We start from the raw sequence: 19669 nt of genomic DNA on the forward strand, positions 1-19669 counted from the left end.
TGCTGAGGGAGAGGAGCCAACTCTGCCCATTTTCTGAAAACCTTCTTTATGAAGCAAAAGTCTAAGTTGCGGAGGGAGAAGCAGTGAACTTTCCTGCTTCTACAGCCCAGGTGAAGTGCCGTTGCTTCGGTGGGTGTAGTAGGAGCAAAACCCACTTGCCTCTGGAAGACAGGTAGAAAACCCTCACTCCTCCAGAACCATGCAAAGATCACTTACTTCTGGGAGAAATGTGGGAGCATAAGCCTTTCGACACTAGGGGCTAGGTGTGGAAGGCAGGAGATGTTAGACCTAGGACCCTGCACTGATAAAAAGCAGAGGTCTGCCACCAATGGGGATAGGGCAAGAAACTTGACCCTGGCAAAGGTTCCCCTCCCACACCCCAAGATACAAAGTTATAGGACAGGAACACTGAAAAAGTTACATTCCTGAGGCCCAGGCTCAAAGACCCTGCCCAAGATGAGGCTGGACCAAGATATCTGAGAATCCTCTACATCCACCATTAACCTAGTGTGTAGTAACAAGCAACAGTTGTCCTACTAGAGAAGGGACAAGAGTGTGGAGAGAGACTCCCTGCTGAAAACTGAGGGTGGAGCAGGAACACTGAGAAAAACCCTTTGGCATCTGAGGCTGCACGTTAAACAAAAGGTAATAGTGGCCCACTATTGGAGGTTTGAAACCTGTGGTGCTGTGATTGTCATAGCAACAAAAATCCTCAAACCCAGCTCTATTGCTAACTAGACTTATTATTCAACCCCCTGTACCTAACAGCTTAGCAGAGGAGGAATGTTCATTTCTGAGTGTAAATACTATTACCTCTATTGTCACTGAATATCCAGCATTCAACGTTTCAAAATCAAAAATTTCTGGGCACACAAAATAAGGAAACTTACCAAAACATAAAACAACAACAGGTCTAGTATCAGAGAAATCCCAGATATTGGAAATATTAGGGAATTTAAAGTAACTGTGATTTATATGGTAAAATATCCCCTGAAAAAACAACATGCCTGGATGTATAGGGCATTTCAACAGAGAGAGGGTCTATAAAATAATCAAATGAAAATGCTAGAAATAGGCAGGTGTGGTAGCTCATGCCTGTAATCCCAGCACTTTGGGAGACCGAGGCGGGCAGATCACTTGAGGTCAGGAGTTCGAGACCAGCCTGACCAACATGGAGAAACTCCGTCTATACTGAAAATACAGAATTAGCCGGGCGTGGTGGTGCATCCCTGTAATCCCAGCTACTCAGGAGGCTGAGGCAGGAGAATCACTTGAACCCGGGAGGTGGAGGTTGCGGTGAGCCGAGATCGCGCCATTGCAGTCTAGCCTAGGCAACAAGAGCGAAACTCTGTCTCAAAAAAAAAAAAAAGAAAGAAAGAAAGAAAAAAAAGAAAAAAGAAAATGCTAGAAATAAAAATGATATCTAAGATGAAGCATTTCTTCAATGGACTTATCAGCAGTTTGAACATGTCTGGTGAAAGAATCCGTGAACTTGAAAACAGAAATTATCCAAACTGAAACAGAGAGATAGAAAAGAGTGAAAAATTAGAAGAGAACATCCAATGGCTTTGGGACAGCATGAAAAGATCTAATATATGTGCGATCGGCATCTCAGAATGAGAAAAGAGAAACGAGAAGGAAGAATTATTTAAAGAAATACTAGCCAGGACAAAGCATAGATCTAAGAAGACCAGAGGACGCCAAGCAGAATAAATGCATGGGAGCACACGTGTGCGTGCACGCGCGCACACACACACACACCCTCTCCCCTAGACACGTCATAAACTGCTGAAAATAAAAAAGGGATAATCTTGGAAGTAGCCAGAGACAAAGGTGACAATTGAACAGACTTCTGATCAGAAACTATGTAGTCTAGAGGACAAAAGAATATCATATTAAAAGTACTGAAAGTGAAAAGCAAAAATTAAAAGGTCAACTGAAATATATACCCAGTTAAAAATAGCTTTCCAGGATGAAGACAAAGTAGCTTTTTTAGATAAACAGAAATTGAGAGAATTAATTATATCAAATCTATACCGCAAGAAATGGTAAAGGATATTTTTTTTTTTTTTTTTTTTTAAAGATGGAGTTTTACTCTTGCCGCCCAGGCTAGAGTGCAATGGCATGATCTTGGCTCACCGTAACCTCTGCCTTCCGGGTTCAAGCAGTTCTCCTGCGTCAGCTTCCCAAGTAGCTGGGAACAGGTGCAGGCACCTGCTGCCATGCCCAGCTAATTTTTATATTTCTAGTAGCAACAGGGTTTCACCATGTTGGCTAGGCTGGTCTCGAACTCCTGACCTTAGGTGATCCACTCCCAAAAGTGCTGGGATTACAGGTGTGAGCTACCGCACTCGGTTGTAAAGGAAATTCTTTAGGTGAGAGTAATGTGATACCAGATGGAAATTGATTTACATGAATAAATGAAGAGCACTGGAAATGGTAAAAATTATGGTAAATGTAAAAGAAATAACAATTCTACACAAATTCATTCAGAAAATAAAGGAGGAGGTAAGAACTTCCTGATAAACTTTCAGGCCAAACATTACCCTGATGTATATATACTCATGAGCGTAGATGCAAACACCCAAAAAATGAGAAATCAAATCCAACAATATATCAAAAGGATAATAATACAATATGATAGTCAGAGTTTATCTCAGGAATTCAAGATTGTTTCAAAATTTAAAAACTAATCAGTATAAATCATCTTATCAGAAAACTAAAAAAGGAACACCACCATCTAATCTCAGTAGATTTAGAAAAAGTATATGACAAAATCCAACAACTATTTCTGGAAAAAAAAAAATCTTAGCCTGGTGTGATGATGCACACTTGTAATCCCAGTTATTAGGAGGCTGAGGCAGGAGGATCTCTTGAGCCCAGCAGTTTGAGTCTAGTCTAGGCAAGACAGTGAAACCCTGTCTTAAAATCAGGCCTGTTGTGGTGGCTCTTGCTTGTAATCCCAGCACTTTGGGAGGCCGAGGCAGGTAGATCATGAGGTCAGGAGTCGAGACCAGCCTGGCCAACATGGTGAAACCCCATCTCTACTAAAAATAGAGAAATTAGCTGGGCATGGTGGTGGGCATCTGTAATCCCAGCTACTTGGGAAGCTGAGGCAGGAGAATGGCTTGAAACTGGGAGGTGGAGGTTGCAGTGATCCGAGATTGTGCCACTGCATTCTAGCCTGGGTGACAGAGCGAGACTCCATCTCATAAATAAATACGTAAATAAATAACCCCACAACTCAGTAAACTAGGAATAGATGGGCGCTTCCTCTGTGAGAAACCTACAGGTTCACTTTAAAGGTGAAAGACTTTTTCCTAAGATCAGGAAAAGGCCAAATGTGTCTGCTCTTACCACTTTTGTTTAACAGTATACTGGACATTCTAGCCAGTAGAGTAAGGCAACAAAAAGAAAAAACATTCACATTGCAGAGAAAGAAGTAAAGCTATCTTTTTTTCTCAGATAACATTATCATACGTAGGAACCTACAAAAGAAAAATACTGGAACTTCCAGATCAATGTACAAAAATCAATTGCATTTCTACAAACCAGCAACCAACAATTGGAAATTGAAGTTTTTCTTAAACTATCAAAATAGCATTAAAATATGTAATACTTAGAGATAAATCTGGTAAATGTTACATAAGATCTATAAACTGAAAACTATAGAACATTTCTGAGAGGAAATAATGAGAGAACTAAGTGAACTGAAATGTAGATCATATTCATGGATCAGAAGACTCAATATTGTTAAGATATCAGTTTGCCCTAGATCAATGCATATGTTTAATGCAAAATAATAAAAATTCAAGTAGGTTAGATTTTGTAGGAAATGACAGACTAATTCTAAGATTAATATGAGACTGTAAAGGACCTAGAATAGCAAAACAACTTTGAAAAATAGGAACAAAATTGGAGGACTTATATTACCTGATTTCAAGACATAATATATAGCCACAGCAATTAATACTGTATGATTGGTGTAAAGACAGATAAAGTAATCAATGAGACATAGAGAAAGTTTTAAAAATCTCACACCTACCTCACAAATTGTCAGTTTGTTTTTGACACAGGGGCAAAGGCAATTCATTATAGAGAGGATAGGCTTTTCAAAAAAGGATGCTAAAACAGTTTGAAAAATAAATCCATGCCTTGCTCCATATGCAAAAGATAAAATAGATCATAGACCTAAATGTTAAAGACTGAAATTATTAACACTTCTAGAGGAAACAATAAGAGAAAATCTTTGTGACCTTGGGTTAGGTAAAAGTTTCTTACATATGACTCTAGAAGCATGATCCTTAGAAGAAAAATTTGATAAATTAGATCTGTTCTTCAGAAGACACTACTAAGTGAATGAAAAGTCAGAATGGGAGAAAGTATTTATAAATCACATAGATGACATGTGTTCACCATACATAAAGAACTTCTCAAAACACAATAATAAAACAACCCAATTTTTAGAAATATGGAAAAATTTTTAAGATGCTTCACCAAAGAACATTTGCAGATGGCCAGTAAACATAAGAAAAGATGTTCAACATCATTAGTCATTAGGAAAATGCAAGTAAGTCTCCAACACACTTGTTAAAATATCTGTACTAACAATAACAAAAAAACCAAAAACAACAATTGACCATACAAAGTATTGTGGAAGATCGTGGAGCAACTCAAACTCCCTTACACTGTTGGTGGGAATGTAAAATGGCACAACAACTTTAGAAAACAGGTTCTCAAAAATTTAAACATACATCTGCTATATTACTCAGCTATTTAACTCCTAAGGATTCAGAGAAAATGAAGCATCTTTTGATATAAAGTCTTATACATGAATGTTCATTGCAGCTTTGCTTGCTATAGCTAAAACTGGAAACAACCCAAATATCAGTCAACCATTGATGGGTAAGTCAATTGTGGTATAACCATTCAGTGATATAATGCTCTTTACATATTCTGGTTGTGTGTTGAAATTTCTTCTTCCACTCTGTGGCTTCTCCTGATGTTTTAGATTTTATTTTGTAAACAACATGATTGGATTTTATTTTTTAATCCAATCTCACACTGTATTTTAATTAGAATATTTTCCCATTTACATTTAATGTAATTGCTTAGGTCATCTTACAATTTGCTTTTTTGTTTTGCCAACTGCTCTATGTTTCTATTTCTCATATTTATTTTATTTAAATTGATTAAGTAGTTTTATTATTCCACTTTCCCCCTCTTCTGTTAGCTTGGAAGTTACAGACTCTTTGACTTTTCTTGTGTTAGTGACCTTAGACATTACAAAAAGGACATATTATCAAAGTCAAATTTCACTGGTGTTTTTACTGTCTTCCTAGATAATCATACAAGAAGAACCTTACAGTTCTCTAATCCTCTTCTGACTTACATGTTATTGTTGCTAGCTATTTTATTTATCTATTTCAGGTCTCCTAGATATTGTTGTTTTATCTAACCAATATCTATTTAGATTTACCCACATACCTATCGTTTTTTATTACCTATAGTATTTCCATTTGGAATCTTTTTTTTTTTTTCTGCCTGAAGAACACCTTTTAGTATTCAGTACAAGTCTGCTGGTAACAAATTATCTTTGTTTTTGTCTGTTTGAAAATGTCTTCCACATGCATAGAGGTTTTTATTAGCATAGGAGTTTACACTGTGTATCTGTAGATTTCTAGAAATATGGAGGCATATTTATGGCTTCTTGACTCTGTGGCTTATTTTCTTTGGCCAATTTTGGAAAATTCTCAGATATCTTTTTAAATGTGCCTCTGCCTAATCTTCTCTCTCTCCTCCTTCTAAGACTCCAATTTCATATATATTAGACATTTTTATAGTATTTCCATGTCCTTTGTCTTCTTTTTTTCATTTCCATCCTTTTTTCTGTTTGTGATTTATGTTGTTTTATTCTAATACACCTTCTGTCTCACTAATTCATCTGTATCTAACCTGATTTTTATTTTGATTATTGTATTTGTCTAGTCTAGAATTTCCACTTAGCTCTTTAAAATCTGCCATGTTTTTTATATCTTAGAGAATTCTCTGTTGAAATTCTCAATTGTATCTTTTATCCTCTTGAACCATGTATGTATCATATAGCACCAGTACCTGGAGCTTCTTTTGGTATGTTTATATTTTGTATTGTTTCTGCTCATGTGTGTTGAAATTATTGATTATGTGCTTGGTCTTGTATTTGACAAACCTTTTGTAGGAATAGTTTGAGGCCTAGGATGGTATCTTTCTCATGAAAGGAATATGTTTTCTTCTGTCAGACACCTAACTGCACTAGCAGTAGAGTCTTACTTAACCTGATTTCAGGTACTGGATGATTTGAAGCTGGGCTTCAAATTGTTGGTGTGACATTATGTTTATAGTAGCAGTAACAGGATGGTGGAGCTTACATTCTAACTACACTGTTAATTCTGTACCTAAAATTGTAATAACAGCTAACAGCGAGAAGTACAAGATGCTCTAAGAACACCTAATAACAGGTAATCTCCTCTGGGGTGTTAGAGAAGGCTTTGCTGAGAAGTGACAGCTGACATGTGTGAAGAGAAATAATTAGACGAAGGGCAAGATAAGGGGAGATAGGAAAGCAGACATTCCCAGCATTGAGAAGGAAAGAGAAGCATGCAGATTGAATGCAGATTCAAAGACCTGAGAGAAAATCAGTGTGCCTAGAGCATAAAGCAAGAGGAGTTGCTGAGACAGTGAAAAAGCCCAAATTATGCAGATCCTTAGGTGCATTATGTAAGAGAATATTCAAATTATAGTTTTAAATGCTTTGAAATCTCATGCTGACTGTAAAGTCAAAAATGAATCAGAAAAGAGTGATGTAGGATGGAATGGAAGGGATGTAGTGGGTGAGGATCACTTGGAATCTGTTACCCTTACCTGAGCAAACCTTCAAAATAGCTTGGATTAGGGTGGGAGTAGTCTGGTTGGAGAGGTGGGTGGATTAAAGAAATAGATAACAAAACCAGGACTATATGAGCAATAAAAAACCAATAGCATCAAGGATAACTCCTGAAATCTTGGTTTGTAAACCAGGTGGGTAACAGTGGCACACACTAAGATAGGAGACTAGAGAAAGCCCACATTAGGACAAGAGACTGGAGGAGGACCAGGTGTCCAAGGAAATACCATGAGCTCAATTTTGAACTTGTTGCCTTTGAGACACCTTTGAGACATCCGAAGTAGAGATTGCAGAGAGTTGTATATACAGATCTGATACTCTGAACAGGTCTGCCAATAAAAAAGTAAAATTTATACAGATTACATTTAAAGTCATTTGTGTGGAAGAGATTATCTGCAGAGAAAATGAAGACCAAAAGTGGAGAACTGCTATTGGAAACATAATTTTACACCAAGAGAATAAGGAAGCTTAAGAACTAGAAGTGTAAATTGAGCACATGTATCACAAGGGTTTTGGCAAAATATTTAATTTTAAGTTCCTGATTACTTCTAATGTATCGTTAAAAAACAATCAGTTGATCTATGTGGATGTGGAGATGGTGACAAGGTATGGTAGAGGGGTATGTGTGCACAGAGAACCTATGCAGGTATATAAATAGAAATGTTGGGGTTAATCTCATTTTAAGATTAAATCAAGAAGGAATAATAACAGGAAAGGGAAAGGGAACTTCCTCTTTCAATAAAGGCAGACTAGGTAACTCTAATCAACTCTCTTGGCAAGGATCATTTTTAAAGCTGAACAAAACATAAAAATCATCTGCATACAGGCCCATGGAAAGTAACAAGGTAGTAAAACATTACCCTTCCAAGATCGAAGAGACAACAAATACCCAGAAAAGTGATTACCCAGAAATGTAATTTGGGGCCTGCTTTGGGCCTGGGGGTATTTGCTGATTCTAGAAGAGGGTCTTGAGGGACTGAGAGCCTAAGTGACTTCTCTGACAGCCTTGCAGAGTCCCTGGTAAGCCCCTCTGCAGTAGGAATAAGGGCAATCCTGAATAGACTGTCCTTTGCAGGGGAGGACAGCCCAGCTTCAAATCATCTAGTACCTGAAATCAGGTAAGTAAGACTCTACTGCTAGTGCAGTTAAGTGTCTGTACATTGCTGGGCCTGCTCATTGCTGGGTCTCTAGGTCTCTAGCACCTAGCAGCACAGTGCCTTGAACATAACTGAGCATTTGAGTGAGCGTATATAGTCAACAGGAATCACTCAAATGAAGAGATCCTTATCCTTGGCTTCTTTCCAATTTCCCAGAATAAATAGTATGATGCTGGGACTTGAATGAAATTAAAATGATATTATCTTCAGAATTAGATCTTCTTTGGGCTACTTTTGAGAGAGATTAGGATAGAAGGTGGAAGTATTATGACTGACTTGGGGGGAAAAAGTCCTATTTCCTCTTGCTTATAGATATTTGCTAGACTTTCCATGGCTGCTTTTTTTCTAAGAGAACTGTGTATAATTTTTGGAAAAAATATCGAATTAATTAAATATTACTACAGTGAATCATTTGGAAGGAATGGTTCTTTATAGCTGTAACATCCATTAAAAGATATTTCTTTGAAAAGCACATCCTTTCTTTGCAAAGTTTTGAATTGCAGCTTATTTACATATTTTAAGCCTAAATTATGAAATTCCTGTGATTCTAATTTATTACGTTTAAAAATGACTTAGCAGAGTACTGCAGCCTGAAGGCTCAGTTGCAAAACCATGGTCTTTAAATTGATTTGTTTGTTTTGGTGTTCTTCTGATTTTGCATGGCAGCCTATTTTATTGTATATTTACAATAGTTACGTGATACTTACTATTAGTATTTCCTTTATGGAAAGAGTTCTTAAGGATATTTTTATGTGTACCTCCTCATGAACCTTGCTAGTCACTGAAATACAAACTTAGGAATGGTAAAACATATCTCCCTTTGTTATTTCTGTTTATTGTCTTCACTTCATTTTCTCTCTCAGATTTTGATTTTCAGTGATCTCATCTAGTCCTTTACACCCTTTATTTTAGTGGTGGAATGTGGCAATCAGAGATAGGGAAAATAACGAGGTTTAATCATTAAAGGTATCTTAGAACCTGGCATATTTCAATTATTCATATTTAACCTATTTGAAAGTCTTTTATAAATATGATTTTATAATGAAGAGGGCTGTTACACTATTATGTTAATTACTAAAAGCTCCCACATTTATAATCTTTAATACCCCAGATATTTTATATGTCCCAGATATTCAGTATTTTAATATAGAAGTCCCTATTATTCAATTTCAAAATAATCAATACTATCTCTAAAATACACAGATATTTTGTAATTTTAGAGTTCCTTTACTTTTACTAGCACTATTCATGATAAATACATTTTTCAGTTTTATTCAATAAGATTCTTTTCAGAATCTGTGAAACTTAAACACTTGCTCTTTTGGAGTAAGCCAATGATTTATTTAATGCTTTTCTATGTTGTGTATTGTAAGGAGAAATATCTTCCTGATGGATATAATACGGGCTTGTTGGAGACAGAGCTATTTCCCTCTCCGCAAGGAATGTATTATGTTGTCTTACAAAATGCTTTCTTGCACCACTCATGCTAACTAAAGAGCGAATTTAAACACAGACATGTTGACTACGCTTTTCTTCCTTGAATGGGTACAGTTTTTAAAACTTGGAAATGTACCATTAACTCTTAATGTCTCATTTCATTTTTGAGGAATTCAAGTTGGGATGCCAGCCATACTATAGTAATGTAAGAGGAATGGTAACTGGCATTAAGGCATGCACTTAAGCAATAGAGGAATTTACTTTTCAGTGTCTTCCAAGGTCCATGAGGATGCACACTTATTTATCCAGAGAGTATGGATCTCACGTATGTTTGTCCAGAGGGTGTGACTCTGTGGAGGAGAACACTTACTGGTAAGTATTGAACTCTTATTGTATTATGTTTCAGAAAAATATGTTTAGAAAATCAGTTGATTTTTAGCAGTGATGAAATCTCTTAGTCTGTGCTGGTTTCTTAACAGTGGACAGTCCCAGATGTTGAAGTCAGCACAACAAGAGAAAAACCCAAATCCTGATAAGACTTGAGGATTTTTCGAAAATTAAATGCAAAATAGTTGGGGCAAATGTTGCTGCGGGAGTCAAGACTAAGTAATACAGTAAGAAGATATGAAGTTGGAGAGCTTCTCATGTTCTTCTTTTGTATAAAGTTTGCATACGTACAAAACCCAGGACTTTAATGACTTTAAGAGGGAGCAGAATTGCATCTCTTGGAATTTAACAGACTCATGTGAACTGGAATGTACATTGTGGCCCTCACAATTGATTTTAATATTTCTTTGCAAAGTCCTTTCTGTTTCTAAATAAAAGCTGTGCCTTCTGAAACCTGTAAGTGATGTATACTGGCCACATCAAATCTTTCAAAAGTGTTTTCCAAACCCAAAATTGTTAGTGTGGAACAAATGTTTCTTTTGGGAACACTAAAACAAAGGGGTATGGGAGGATTGATTTCAGAGACCAATTACTGCTTCTGCTTTATACTCTAACATTCTTACCCTCTTTCTCTCAGCCAAGAACTCTCATGATATGTAATTGGCTTTTGGTTGAAAAAACGTGTAAAATAATGTTTTTGTGTGTGATACAAAAGTTTAGAATAAAACAAAAACAGCCACTCTAGGCCGGGCGCGGTGGCTCAAGCCTGTAATCCCAGCACTTTGGGAGGCCGAGACGGGCGGATCACGAGGTCAGGAGATCGAGACCATCCTGGCTAACACGGTGAAACCCCGTCTCTACTAAAATACAAAACTAGCCGGGCGAGGTGGCGGGCGCCTGTAGTCCCAGCTACTCGGGAGGCTGAGGCAGGAGAATGGCGTAAACCTGGGAGGCGGAGCTTGCAGTGAGCTGAGATCCGGCCACTGCACTCCAGTCCGGGCGACAGAGCGAGACTCCGCCTCAAAAAAAAATAAACAGCCACTCTAATATGTGGTAGGTTTTCTGGCAATTAACCATAGCACATAGACATTTGCCACAGGAAATGCCACTGCCAGATCTTCCACACCATGACATGAAGGCTTAGCATTGTTTTAAGTCATGCCTTAATAAATGATGAATTGAAAGTGCAGAGTCCGTGAGTAAGAATTCAGTGCTTAGGAGTGTTTTTGGCATCTGGTAGACAATTGTTTGTTAGAGTTGCCAGTTATTAGCTCGCTGGCCTTTATCAAAGTGCTTTACTATTTTGTTTCTTCTGCCATAGATATCTCTATGTTATCTCCTATTGTGATGACTGGCAGTGTCCCACTGTGCTAAATCAAGAAGACTGGATATATAGGTCCAAATCGTGTTTATGGAGATGTTAGGGTGGAAGACAGCAGTGTGGACATGATAGAAAGAGGATTGAGAATACATTTCTATGTGATCCATTTTTGCTTTGCCTTCTGTCTAATTCTGCCAGTTCCTAATCTTTAGGACTCACCTCAAAATCTCTTGAAGCCAGTTTTTAGAAGATGTGCAAAATGTGTGTGTAGGGAGAGAGCATCAAGACAGAAAGAGTAGGTGAGAGGGTAAGAGATATTTAGTCACCCAGCAGCTGCTTACTGAACGCCTGCTGTGTGCTAGGAGATGGGGATACATGAAGCTTGTGGTCCAGTTGTGAAAGATAGGCCATAAACAAATAAACATGTTGTATATTGGATGATAGTAATGAATAAACTGGTAAAGGCGGGTAGTGAGAGCTGGGGTAAGGAGATGACCTCAGCTCAAAGTAGGGTCATCAGGGAAGGCCTCATTGAAAAGGTGGTATTTGAGTAGAGGCTTGAAAGAGGTAGGGGAGCCAGCTATGTGGAAATCCAGGAAAAGGGGAACTGAGAACACATACTGTAAGTCATTAAAAGGACTTTGACCTTTCCTTTGAGTGAGATGGAAGCCCATTGGAGAGTTTTGAGCAGAAAAGTGACATTATTTGACTGATTTCTTAAAATAATTCCTTAGGCTACAGTGTAGAGAATGGATAGTAGAGGGACAGTGATGAAATCAGGGACCGATTAAAGGTTTTTTGAGCAATTGAGGCTGGAGAAGATAGTGACTTGGACTAGGGTGGCAACAGGAGAGGTGACTAGTGTTCAGATTCTGGATCTGTTTTGAAGGTAGACCCTTCAGGATTTATTGGCCTTTTGACTGTGGGGAGTGAGGGATTGAGAGGAGTTAAGGATGACCCCATAGTTTTTGGGCTGAGCAGCTGGAAGGGCAGATGTTATCATTTATCAGGATGAGGAAGATTACAGGAGGAGCAGGTTTTAGGCAGAGATCAGTAAAGGTGTGAGCAAATGAGATTCCAACTAGATATCCAAGGGTAATGTAGACAGAAGACAGTGGATATACAATGGTAATTATTTAAATGTTCATTTTGCACAAGTTGATAAATCATAAAAGTTCTATTTAAGTGATTTAAATCTCCATGAAGATGTTGCTATAATTCACAGTTTATAGATTAGAAAATAATGCAGAAGGATTAATATTCCTAAGATCACTGATATGAAACTTTATTTTATGACTAAGTTCCAGGTTCTACTGGCTTTATTATATTATAAAATAGTCATAAAAGTGAAATTTTCATTATTGCTGTAATTGATTAAACAAGTAATACTTCTAGTTGCCTTCACATTACACACACACACACACACACACACTCACGCTCTCTCTCTCATAGAGAGGTATAGGTAATATCTTTGAGGCTTATGTAGAAAGATAGTTTTTTTGACCTTTTGGTGTGTTGAAAACATACTATAATGTAGGTTTTAATTTTGGATATCCATTTTAAAATTCTTTAAATGGTAAATGGAGATGGCTATGAATATAATTAATTTTTAAAGCATATTCTTAAGAAAATTTCTTTTGAAAACAGTTTACTTCATGGTAATTTATGTTCTCTTCAGTTGTTTAAAGGGGAAATATATTTGCATACTCAAGTGTATTTTTAATGGTAGAATGTATGATGTTTATTTTTTGAAACACAAATACAAATAATGGAAACACATGTGATTGTCTGAGCTTTGACATTGTTCTAGGTAGGATGACAAACTGTCACAATCCAAACAGGAAAACAGAAATTAAAATCTATCAAAAGTTTCTACTCTGTTGCTTAAAGGTTTATGTACTGTTTATATTTTTTATTCAATAAAGTGATGGAAAGTTACTTTATCTTATAAAATCCTAAGACACTTAAATTTTGTGTAGTCTAATAAGTTAAATGATCAGGAGCAGATTAATATAGTTCTCTTCAATAAAGTAATAAGTACATATCCTTAAAGGTCATATATCTAATTTTGTGGAATATGACTGTTTAGTTTCTATAACCTTGGATTTTTAAAAATTACAATTTGTGATCTCTCATCTATGTAAATAGAAAACTCTTTCTGATTATACAGGAAGCCCTGCATGTTGCAGGAGTGGAAATGCAGTTAACGGCTGCGGTGTCATTTCTGACCATTCTGCAGGATGAATCAGTGTCAATTCATTCATATACCCACTCGTTCCTCCAAGTCATTCTCCTGCATCTGGAGCACAGGGACACAGGTCAGGGTCCGGCATGCTTAATTATATACTTGTTTATTGTTTTTTGTGTATGACCATGATATTATATAAATACTGTTAGCCTGATGAGGATAACTGAGTAAGGCCATGGTGCCTAGGAGTTGAGCAGTGGAATGACTTAAAATAGCTATGGCTGTCTTCTTATAAAACCTACAAAATTTAATATCCTTGGAAACTGAAGACTCATTAATTCATCTTATGATTTATACTTTCTTCTTAGTTTTTTCCTTTTCTAGCAGTCATGTTTAAGTTTGTACAATAAAACAGCAAACCTTGCTTTAAAGATATCTTACCAATACTATTTTTTAAAATATAAAATTTTCTAGATGTCGACTGAGACAAAATAATAGAGAAACTTTTAGAAGAGTAATGAAAATAATTATTTCCATTTTATCATTAAGTGCTATTGTAACTATTAATGGATGAGTTGAAACAGAATTTGAAGTAAGACTTTTAATTTAGTACATTTTATCTGTGTCAACCAGGTGTCAGCAATGCATGGCTGGAAACTCTTCTGTCTGTTATAGAAGTATTGCCAAAAGAAACCCTACGGCATGAGGTAATACTTTCATGGGGTAAATACTAATGAGTAAGTCACTCTAAGGTTTTTTTTATTTTAAGGTTTATTGTCAAAATGGTTTTAAAAAAGAAAGTTGTTTTCATTTTGAATGTAACACGTGCACGTTGTAGAAAATTTGAGAAATATAAAATATAGAAGGAAGAAAAGAGAATTCATAGTTCTGTACTTGTCCACTTTGAAGGTCCCGATGTATTTCCTTTCAGATTTTTTCCTATATGTGGTTGCTGCTTGCCATATCAGTGATCATACTGAATTTATATATGGTTGTTTTTCATTTAGTATTACTTTCCTATATTATTTTAAACTATTTGGTAGTAGCTGCAGAATATTTTACTTGTTAAACATTTAAGCCTGTTTTCAGGCTTATATTTTACTATTGAATAGGACATTAATGAACATTTCTGTAGAGCTCTTCCTGTTTTTCAGATAATTTATTTAATTGTAGCTTTCAAAAAGGAATTAATGGATCAGAGGGCATTAATATTCTTAAACTTTCGACTAACAATATGTGAAGATGCTCTTTTCCTGGACTTTTATCAGCAAGAGTGTTTCTATTACATTTAATGGGCTAAAATGGAATTACATTTTAATTGGAATTTAAAATTATTGTGCTGTTGAATATTTTCTCACATTTATATCAGTTTCTCTGTATTCCTTTGCAATTGTTTGATCCTATCCTTTAATCACTATTTATACGTGCTATTTACCTATTATGGTTGCCAATTCTTTGTTATACTTACAAATATTATTCCCAACATATTGTTTGCCTGTTAATTTTCAACATTGAACAGCATACTCTTCCCTAAAGGTTTTAAATAAATTACAATGAGAGAAAAAGAAGAAAATGGAAAGGAAACGTATCCACTAATGAAAAGATTTTGTATTCTTTGAACATTATTTCTATATATATTTCTTTCCAAATATGTCATGATTGAAAAAAAGAGTCATCAGCCAATGAAATGTCCTCTACTGACTTCATTAAGTATCTTTGTCCTTTCTTTGTCTTCATACAGTTTATGGTCCTATCACAATGCTTAAATATTGGCTTGAAAATGGGAAGATTTTCTAGTTTTAAGGATGTTTGCATACTATCTGATGCCAAACATCTAGATGATTATGCATATTTAAATGTTGAACGTAATATAGACATGTGATTTTTATATTTTTTGAAAAGCAATATGCTGTATAATGCAATTTTTACTCTAGAATACCATATTATTTAACATGTGGTTTCAAAGATTTTAGATATGTAATTCTAAACTTTTCACTTCTAAATTATCAATGCATATTCAGTAATTCCAGCTACTTTGAGAGGAAACAAGCCAGTTGACTATAAGAGTCATAGAATTTTAGAAATTAAAGAGATCTTAGTGGGACATATTCTAATTTCCATTTTAAATAGATGAGAAACTGGAGATTAGAAATAGCGAGATTATGGCCGGGCGCGGTGGCTCACGCCTGTAATCCCAGCACTGTGGGAGGCCGAGGCGGGCGGATCACAAGGTCAGGAGATCGAGACCATCCTGGCTAACACAGTGAAACCCCGTCTCTACTAAAAATACAAAAAAAAAAAAAAAATTAGCCGGGCGTGGTGGCGGGCGCCTGTAGCCTCAGCTACTTGGGAGGCTGAGGCAGGAGAATGGTGTGAACCCGGGAGGCGGAGCTTGCAGTGATCCCAGATTGGGCCACTGCACTCCAGCCTGGGCGACAGAGTGAGACTCCGTCTTAAAAAGAAAAAAAAAAAAATTAGAGAAATAGCGAGAGTATTTGGACAAACTAAAGAACTGGGACTGAAATCAGGGTCTGATCTTCATGGATTTTTATAGTCTGTCAGGCTGTTGTAGTATTTGAGTGCCCAGTATATACATAATGCATTATCAGACTTGGCTTATTGTATTCAAACGACATAATTATTTAATAGGATTTATTTGAAGCTATAATGTTTTTCATCCCATTAGGATAAATATAAAAATTAATCTATATGGAATAAAAATACATTTCAAGGTATTTAGACATTAATTTGCTTTTTTCTTTTTAAAATATGTATTTCAAAATTCTGCTTTTATCTGTGCATACAGAGCATTGTAAAATCACCGTAAACTTTACTTCAGTTTTTTCTAATTGTTTTAATTGCATAATTTGTAATTACCTTTACCTTAATAACTCAGAAGACAAAAGAATCCAAGTTATTGAGTCATGAACCTCAAATTGTAATTCAGGTTCTTTAAAAATATTTAGAACATTAAAATACTCTGAAGGAAATAGCTGACATGAGTGGCATGAATGTATAAAATTTTGTGAATTTTTTTCTCTAAATTTTCTCTTTAGATTTTGAATCCACTTGTTTCCAAGGCACAACTTTCCCAAACAGTCCAGTCTCGTTTAGTTAGTTGTAAAATTTTAGGAAAATTGACCAACAAATTTGATGCCCACACGTGAGTATTTGTGTGTAATTTTTGGTCTACTTTATTACATTGATTTAAAATGTGTAATGACTGTATAACAATCTATTTGTATTATTTCATACTGCATACAAATTTAGTTATCTTAACTATTTTAACTTTATAGAATTCTCATGACAGAATTTACTTATTCAGATGCCTTTCTTTTCAATCTCATAACTTTTCAGAATTGATAAGCTAAATTATTTTCCTACTTCTTATCTTAATCTTCCCTATCTCATACCAAATGTAGTTTTGAGGATAAAATGGCATTACCTTTTTGACTTTCAAAATGGGCAAACAGCATAAAGATAGAATTTCTGCTTTTATACACTATTGTTATGAATTTGTTATTTTGAATAACTTATTTTGAGGTTTTATGGAGCATGTTTATAATTCATGTGCTACTTCTTGCCTAGTTATTAAATACCAGATGAAAAGAATGGAATGTTGTGTAACTGTGATACAAGAGTAAAGTTGAAGAATATTTTGGTTGATGGTTGCTAGACTCAGATAATTCCACTGCTACAGCCTTTTATCTTAGCTATAGACATTTCAACTGCCAATCCAAAATTAACCATTATTTTTAAAAGACTGTGGTATACATAATTTACAAGTAGCTAATAACATCCAAATTTAATAAGTAGCTAATAACATCCAAATTTAATAACATATGTAAAATACATTGTAAAGTATTATTTTTTCTATTAAAGTACATTTGTTATTATTAAGGTGAGTTAAGATTTTATTGATAATTGTTTGAGAATATTATTCTGAAACACTCATTCATTTGCATGTTTCTTTTCTCCCCGACTTCAGCATTAAGCGAGAAATACTTCCTCTGGTAAAATCACTCTGTCAGGATGTAGAATATGAAGTCCGATCTTGTATGTGTCGGCAATTAGAAAATATAGCTCAGGGCATTGGGTAGGTATACTTTGAATTCCTTATGCCATTTCCATGAAAGCATGCCATCGAAAGGCTATATTTGATCTTTAAAAATGATCATAACAAGTACCTCCTCTATGTCTGGATTAAAAGCGATAAAGAGGAATGTGCTTAGCATGGTGGTAGGTATTTGATTAATGTTAATTTCTTTTATTCTCATCTTAGTTGCTTAGTTATTATTCCAGACACCCAGATTCAGGAAATGAAAGATATCCCAATATAAACCATACTTGGAATATGTTTGACTGGCTATTCTTTGACTGTATTATTGGGTCATTTCAGGTGGGATTGCAGTTGTCCCTCCATGTCCTTGGGGACTTGGTTCCAGGACCTCTTTTGGATACCAAAATCTGAGGATGCTCAAGTCTCTGATATAAAAGAGTGTAGTATTTCCATATGGCTTGCTTATATCCTTCCACATGTTGAAAATAATCTCTAGATGCTAATAATACCTAATACAATATAAATGCTATGTAAATAGTTATGCTGTATTGTTCAGAAAATAATGACAAGAAAAAAAGTCTGTACATGTTCAGTAAAGAAGAAATTTTTTTTCTTAATATTTTCTATTCATGGTTAGTTAAATTCACAGACGCAGAACCTGCAGATGTTGAGGGCTGACTACACTCTAATGGAAGCCTTTCTATAGCTTCTGTGCAACTTCAGGCTTCCAATATTTGTTTTGTTGCTCTCCTTGTTTTATGGGTGCCTGAAGCTCCAGGAAGGACATAGCAGCCAGTCTCCTCAGCCATAAGAACTGATATCATTTCAGTCTTAGAAGTATGATATTAAAGGGAGTCTTCCCTCAAAACTGTCTTGGGAAAGCTTTTCTTTTAAAACAAGATTCAAAATTGGTGCAAAAATCATTGGAACCTCTCATTTTTAGCAGAAGTTGCACTGATTTCATCTGGTTCTTCGTTTCACAAGCTAAGGCAATCAGATTGTGGTCATTTGTACCTTTGTTAATTTTTTAAAAAATCTGGGCCAATATTTAAGGCTCTGAAAAGGCTTTCGAATGTCACACAGGGTGTAGTAGAATGTCACACAGGGTATGGTAGTGTACTCTGTCCTGTGTCCACTCTTGCTAAATAATATTTAAGTGTTGTGTTGGAAGTTTAACACAATTAATGAAAGAGTTATTTGTTATGATTATTTTCATTTTTAATGCTCAGAGATAATTAAGTTGAATTTGCATCACTATAACGTTTTTGAAAAAAACTCTGTTTGAAGATTGAATAGAAATAACTTTTACTATAGAGATGAAATTTTTTTTTTTTTTTTGAGACGGAGTCTCCCTCTGTCGCCCAGGCTGGAGTGCAGTGGCCTGATCTCAGCTCACTGCAAGCTCCACCTCCGGGGTTTACGCCATTCTCCTGCCTCAGCCTCCCGAGTAGCTGGGACTACAGGCGCCCGCCACGTCGCCCGGCTAGTTTTTTGTATTTTTTTTAGAAGAGACGGGGTTTCACCGTGTTAGCCAGGATGGTCTCGACCTCCTGACCTCGTGATCCGCCCGTCTCGGCCTCCCAAAGTGCTGGGATTACAGGCTTGAGCCACCGCGCCCGGCCTTTTCATAAACTATTTTCTTTCATTGTTAATAAATTCAAGGATTTCAGGTATACAAATATATTCTGAGCAAAATTTGTATGAAATAAATTTTTATGACTTTTGGATATGTTCTGTCACATTTTACTCTTTTACCTCCTCTGTCTACATCCTGTATTTGCCTAATGTTTGTGAACTACTGGTAATGTTAACATCTGTATCTGTATGACCGAGATCAATCTCTTGGAAACATTTTTTTTTTTTTTGGCACTTCAATTGCTGAAGTCCTTGTCTTTGTGCTATGCTGTCTAATATGGTAGCCCCTAGTCACATGTGGCAATTTTAGTTTGAAATAAGGAAAATTAAAGAAAATTAAAGCTTTAGTTCCTCATTCATAATGAACTTATTTTAAAAAATGCTCAGTAGCTACATGTGGCTACCCTATTGAAGAATACAAATGATAAACATTTCCATCATTGGAGAAAGTTCTACTTGACAGCATTGTCTTAGAGTTGTTGAAATTTGCCCTGAATTTTTTAAAGTTTTCTACAGCTCTTAATAACTTTCTTGGACTATATCAACATCTTATTTCAATTAT

At 35.8% G+C, this 19669-nt stretch overlaps 1 protein-coding gene across 1 annotated transcript in view; it reads left to right on the forward strand.

Moving 5' to 3' along the window:
* Nucleotides 1-19669, forward strand: part of PPP4R4 (protein phosphatase 4 regulatory subunit 4) — a 120164-nt gene that overhangs the window by 52908 nt on the left and 47587 nt on the right. The window contains exons 3-6 of the mRNA XM_017857865.1: nt 13395-13542; nt 14046-14119; nt 16469-16575; nt 17401-17508. Of these exons, the coding sequence (XP_017713354.1) occupies nt 13395-13542; nt 14046-14119; nt 16469-16575; nt 17401-17508 (437 nt within the window). The remainder of the gene's footprint in view (nt 1-13394; nt 13543-14045; nt 14120-16468; nt 16576-17400; nt 17509-19669) is intronic.

Source organism: Rhinopithecus bieti, unplaced genomic scaffold (assembly GCF_001698545.2).
Source record: "Rhinopithecus bieti isolate Rb0 unplaced genomic scaffold, ASM169854v2 scaffold_41913, whole genome shotgun sequence".
NCBI classification, from domain to species: domain Eukaryota; kingdom Metazoa; phylum Chordata; class Mammalia; order Primates; family Cercopithecidae; genus Rhinopithecus; species Rhinopithecus bieti.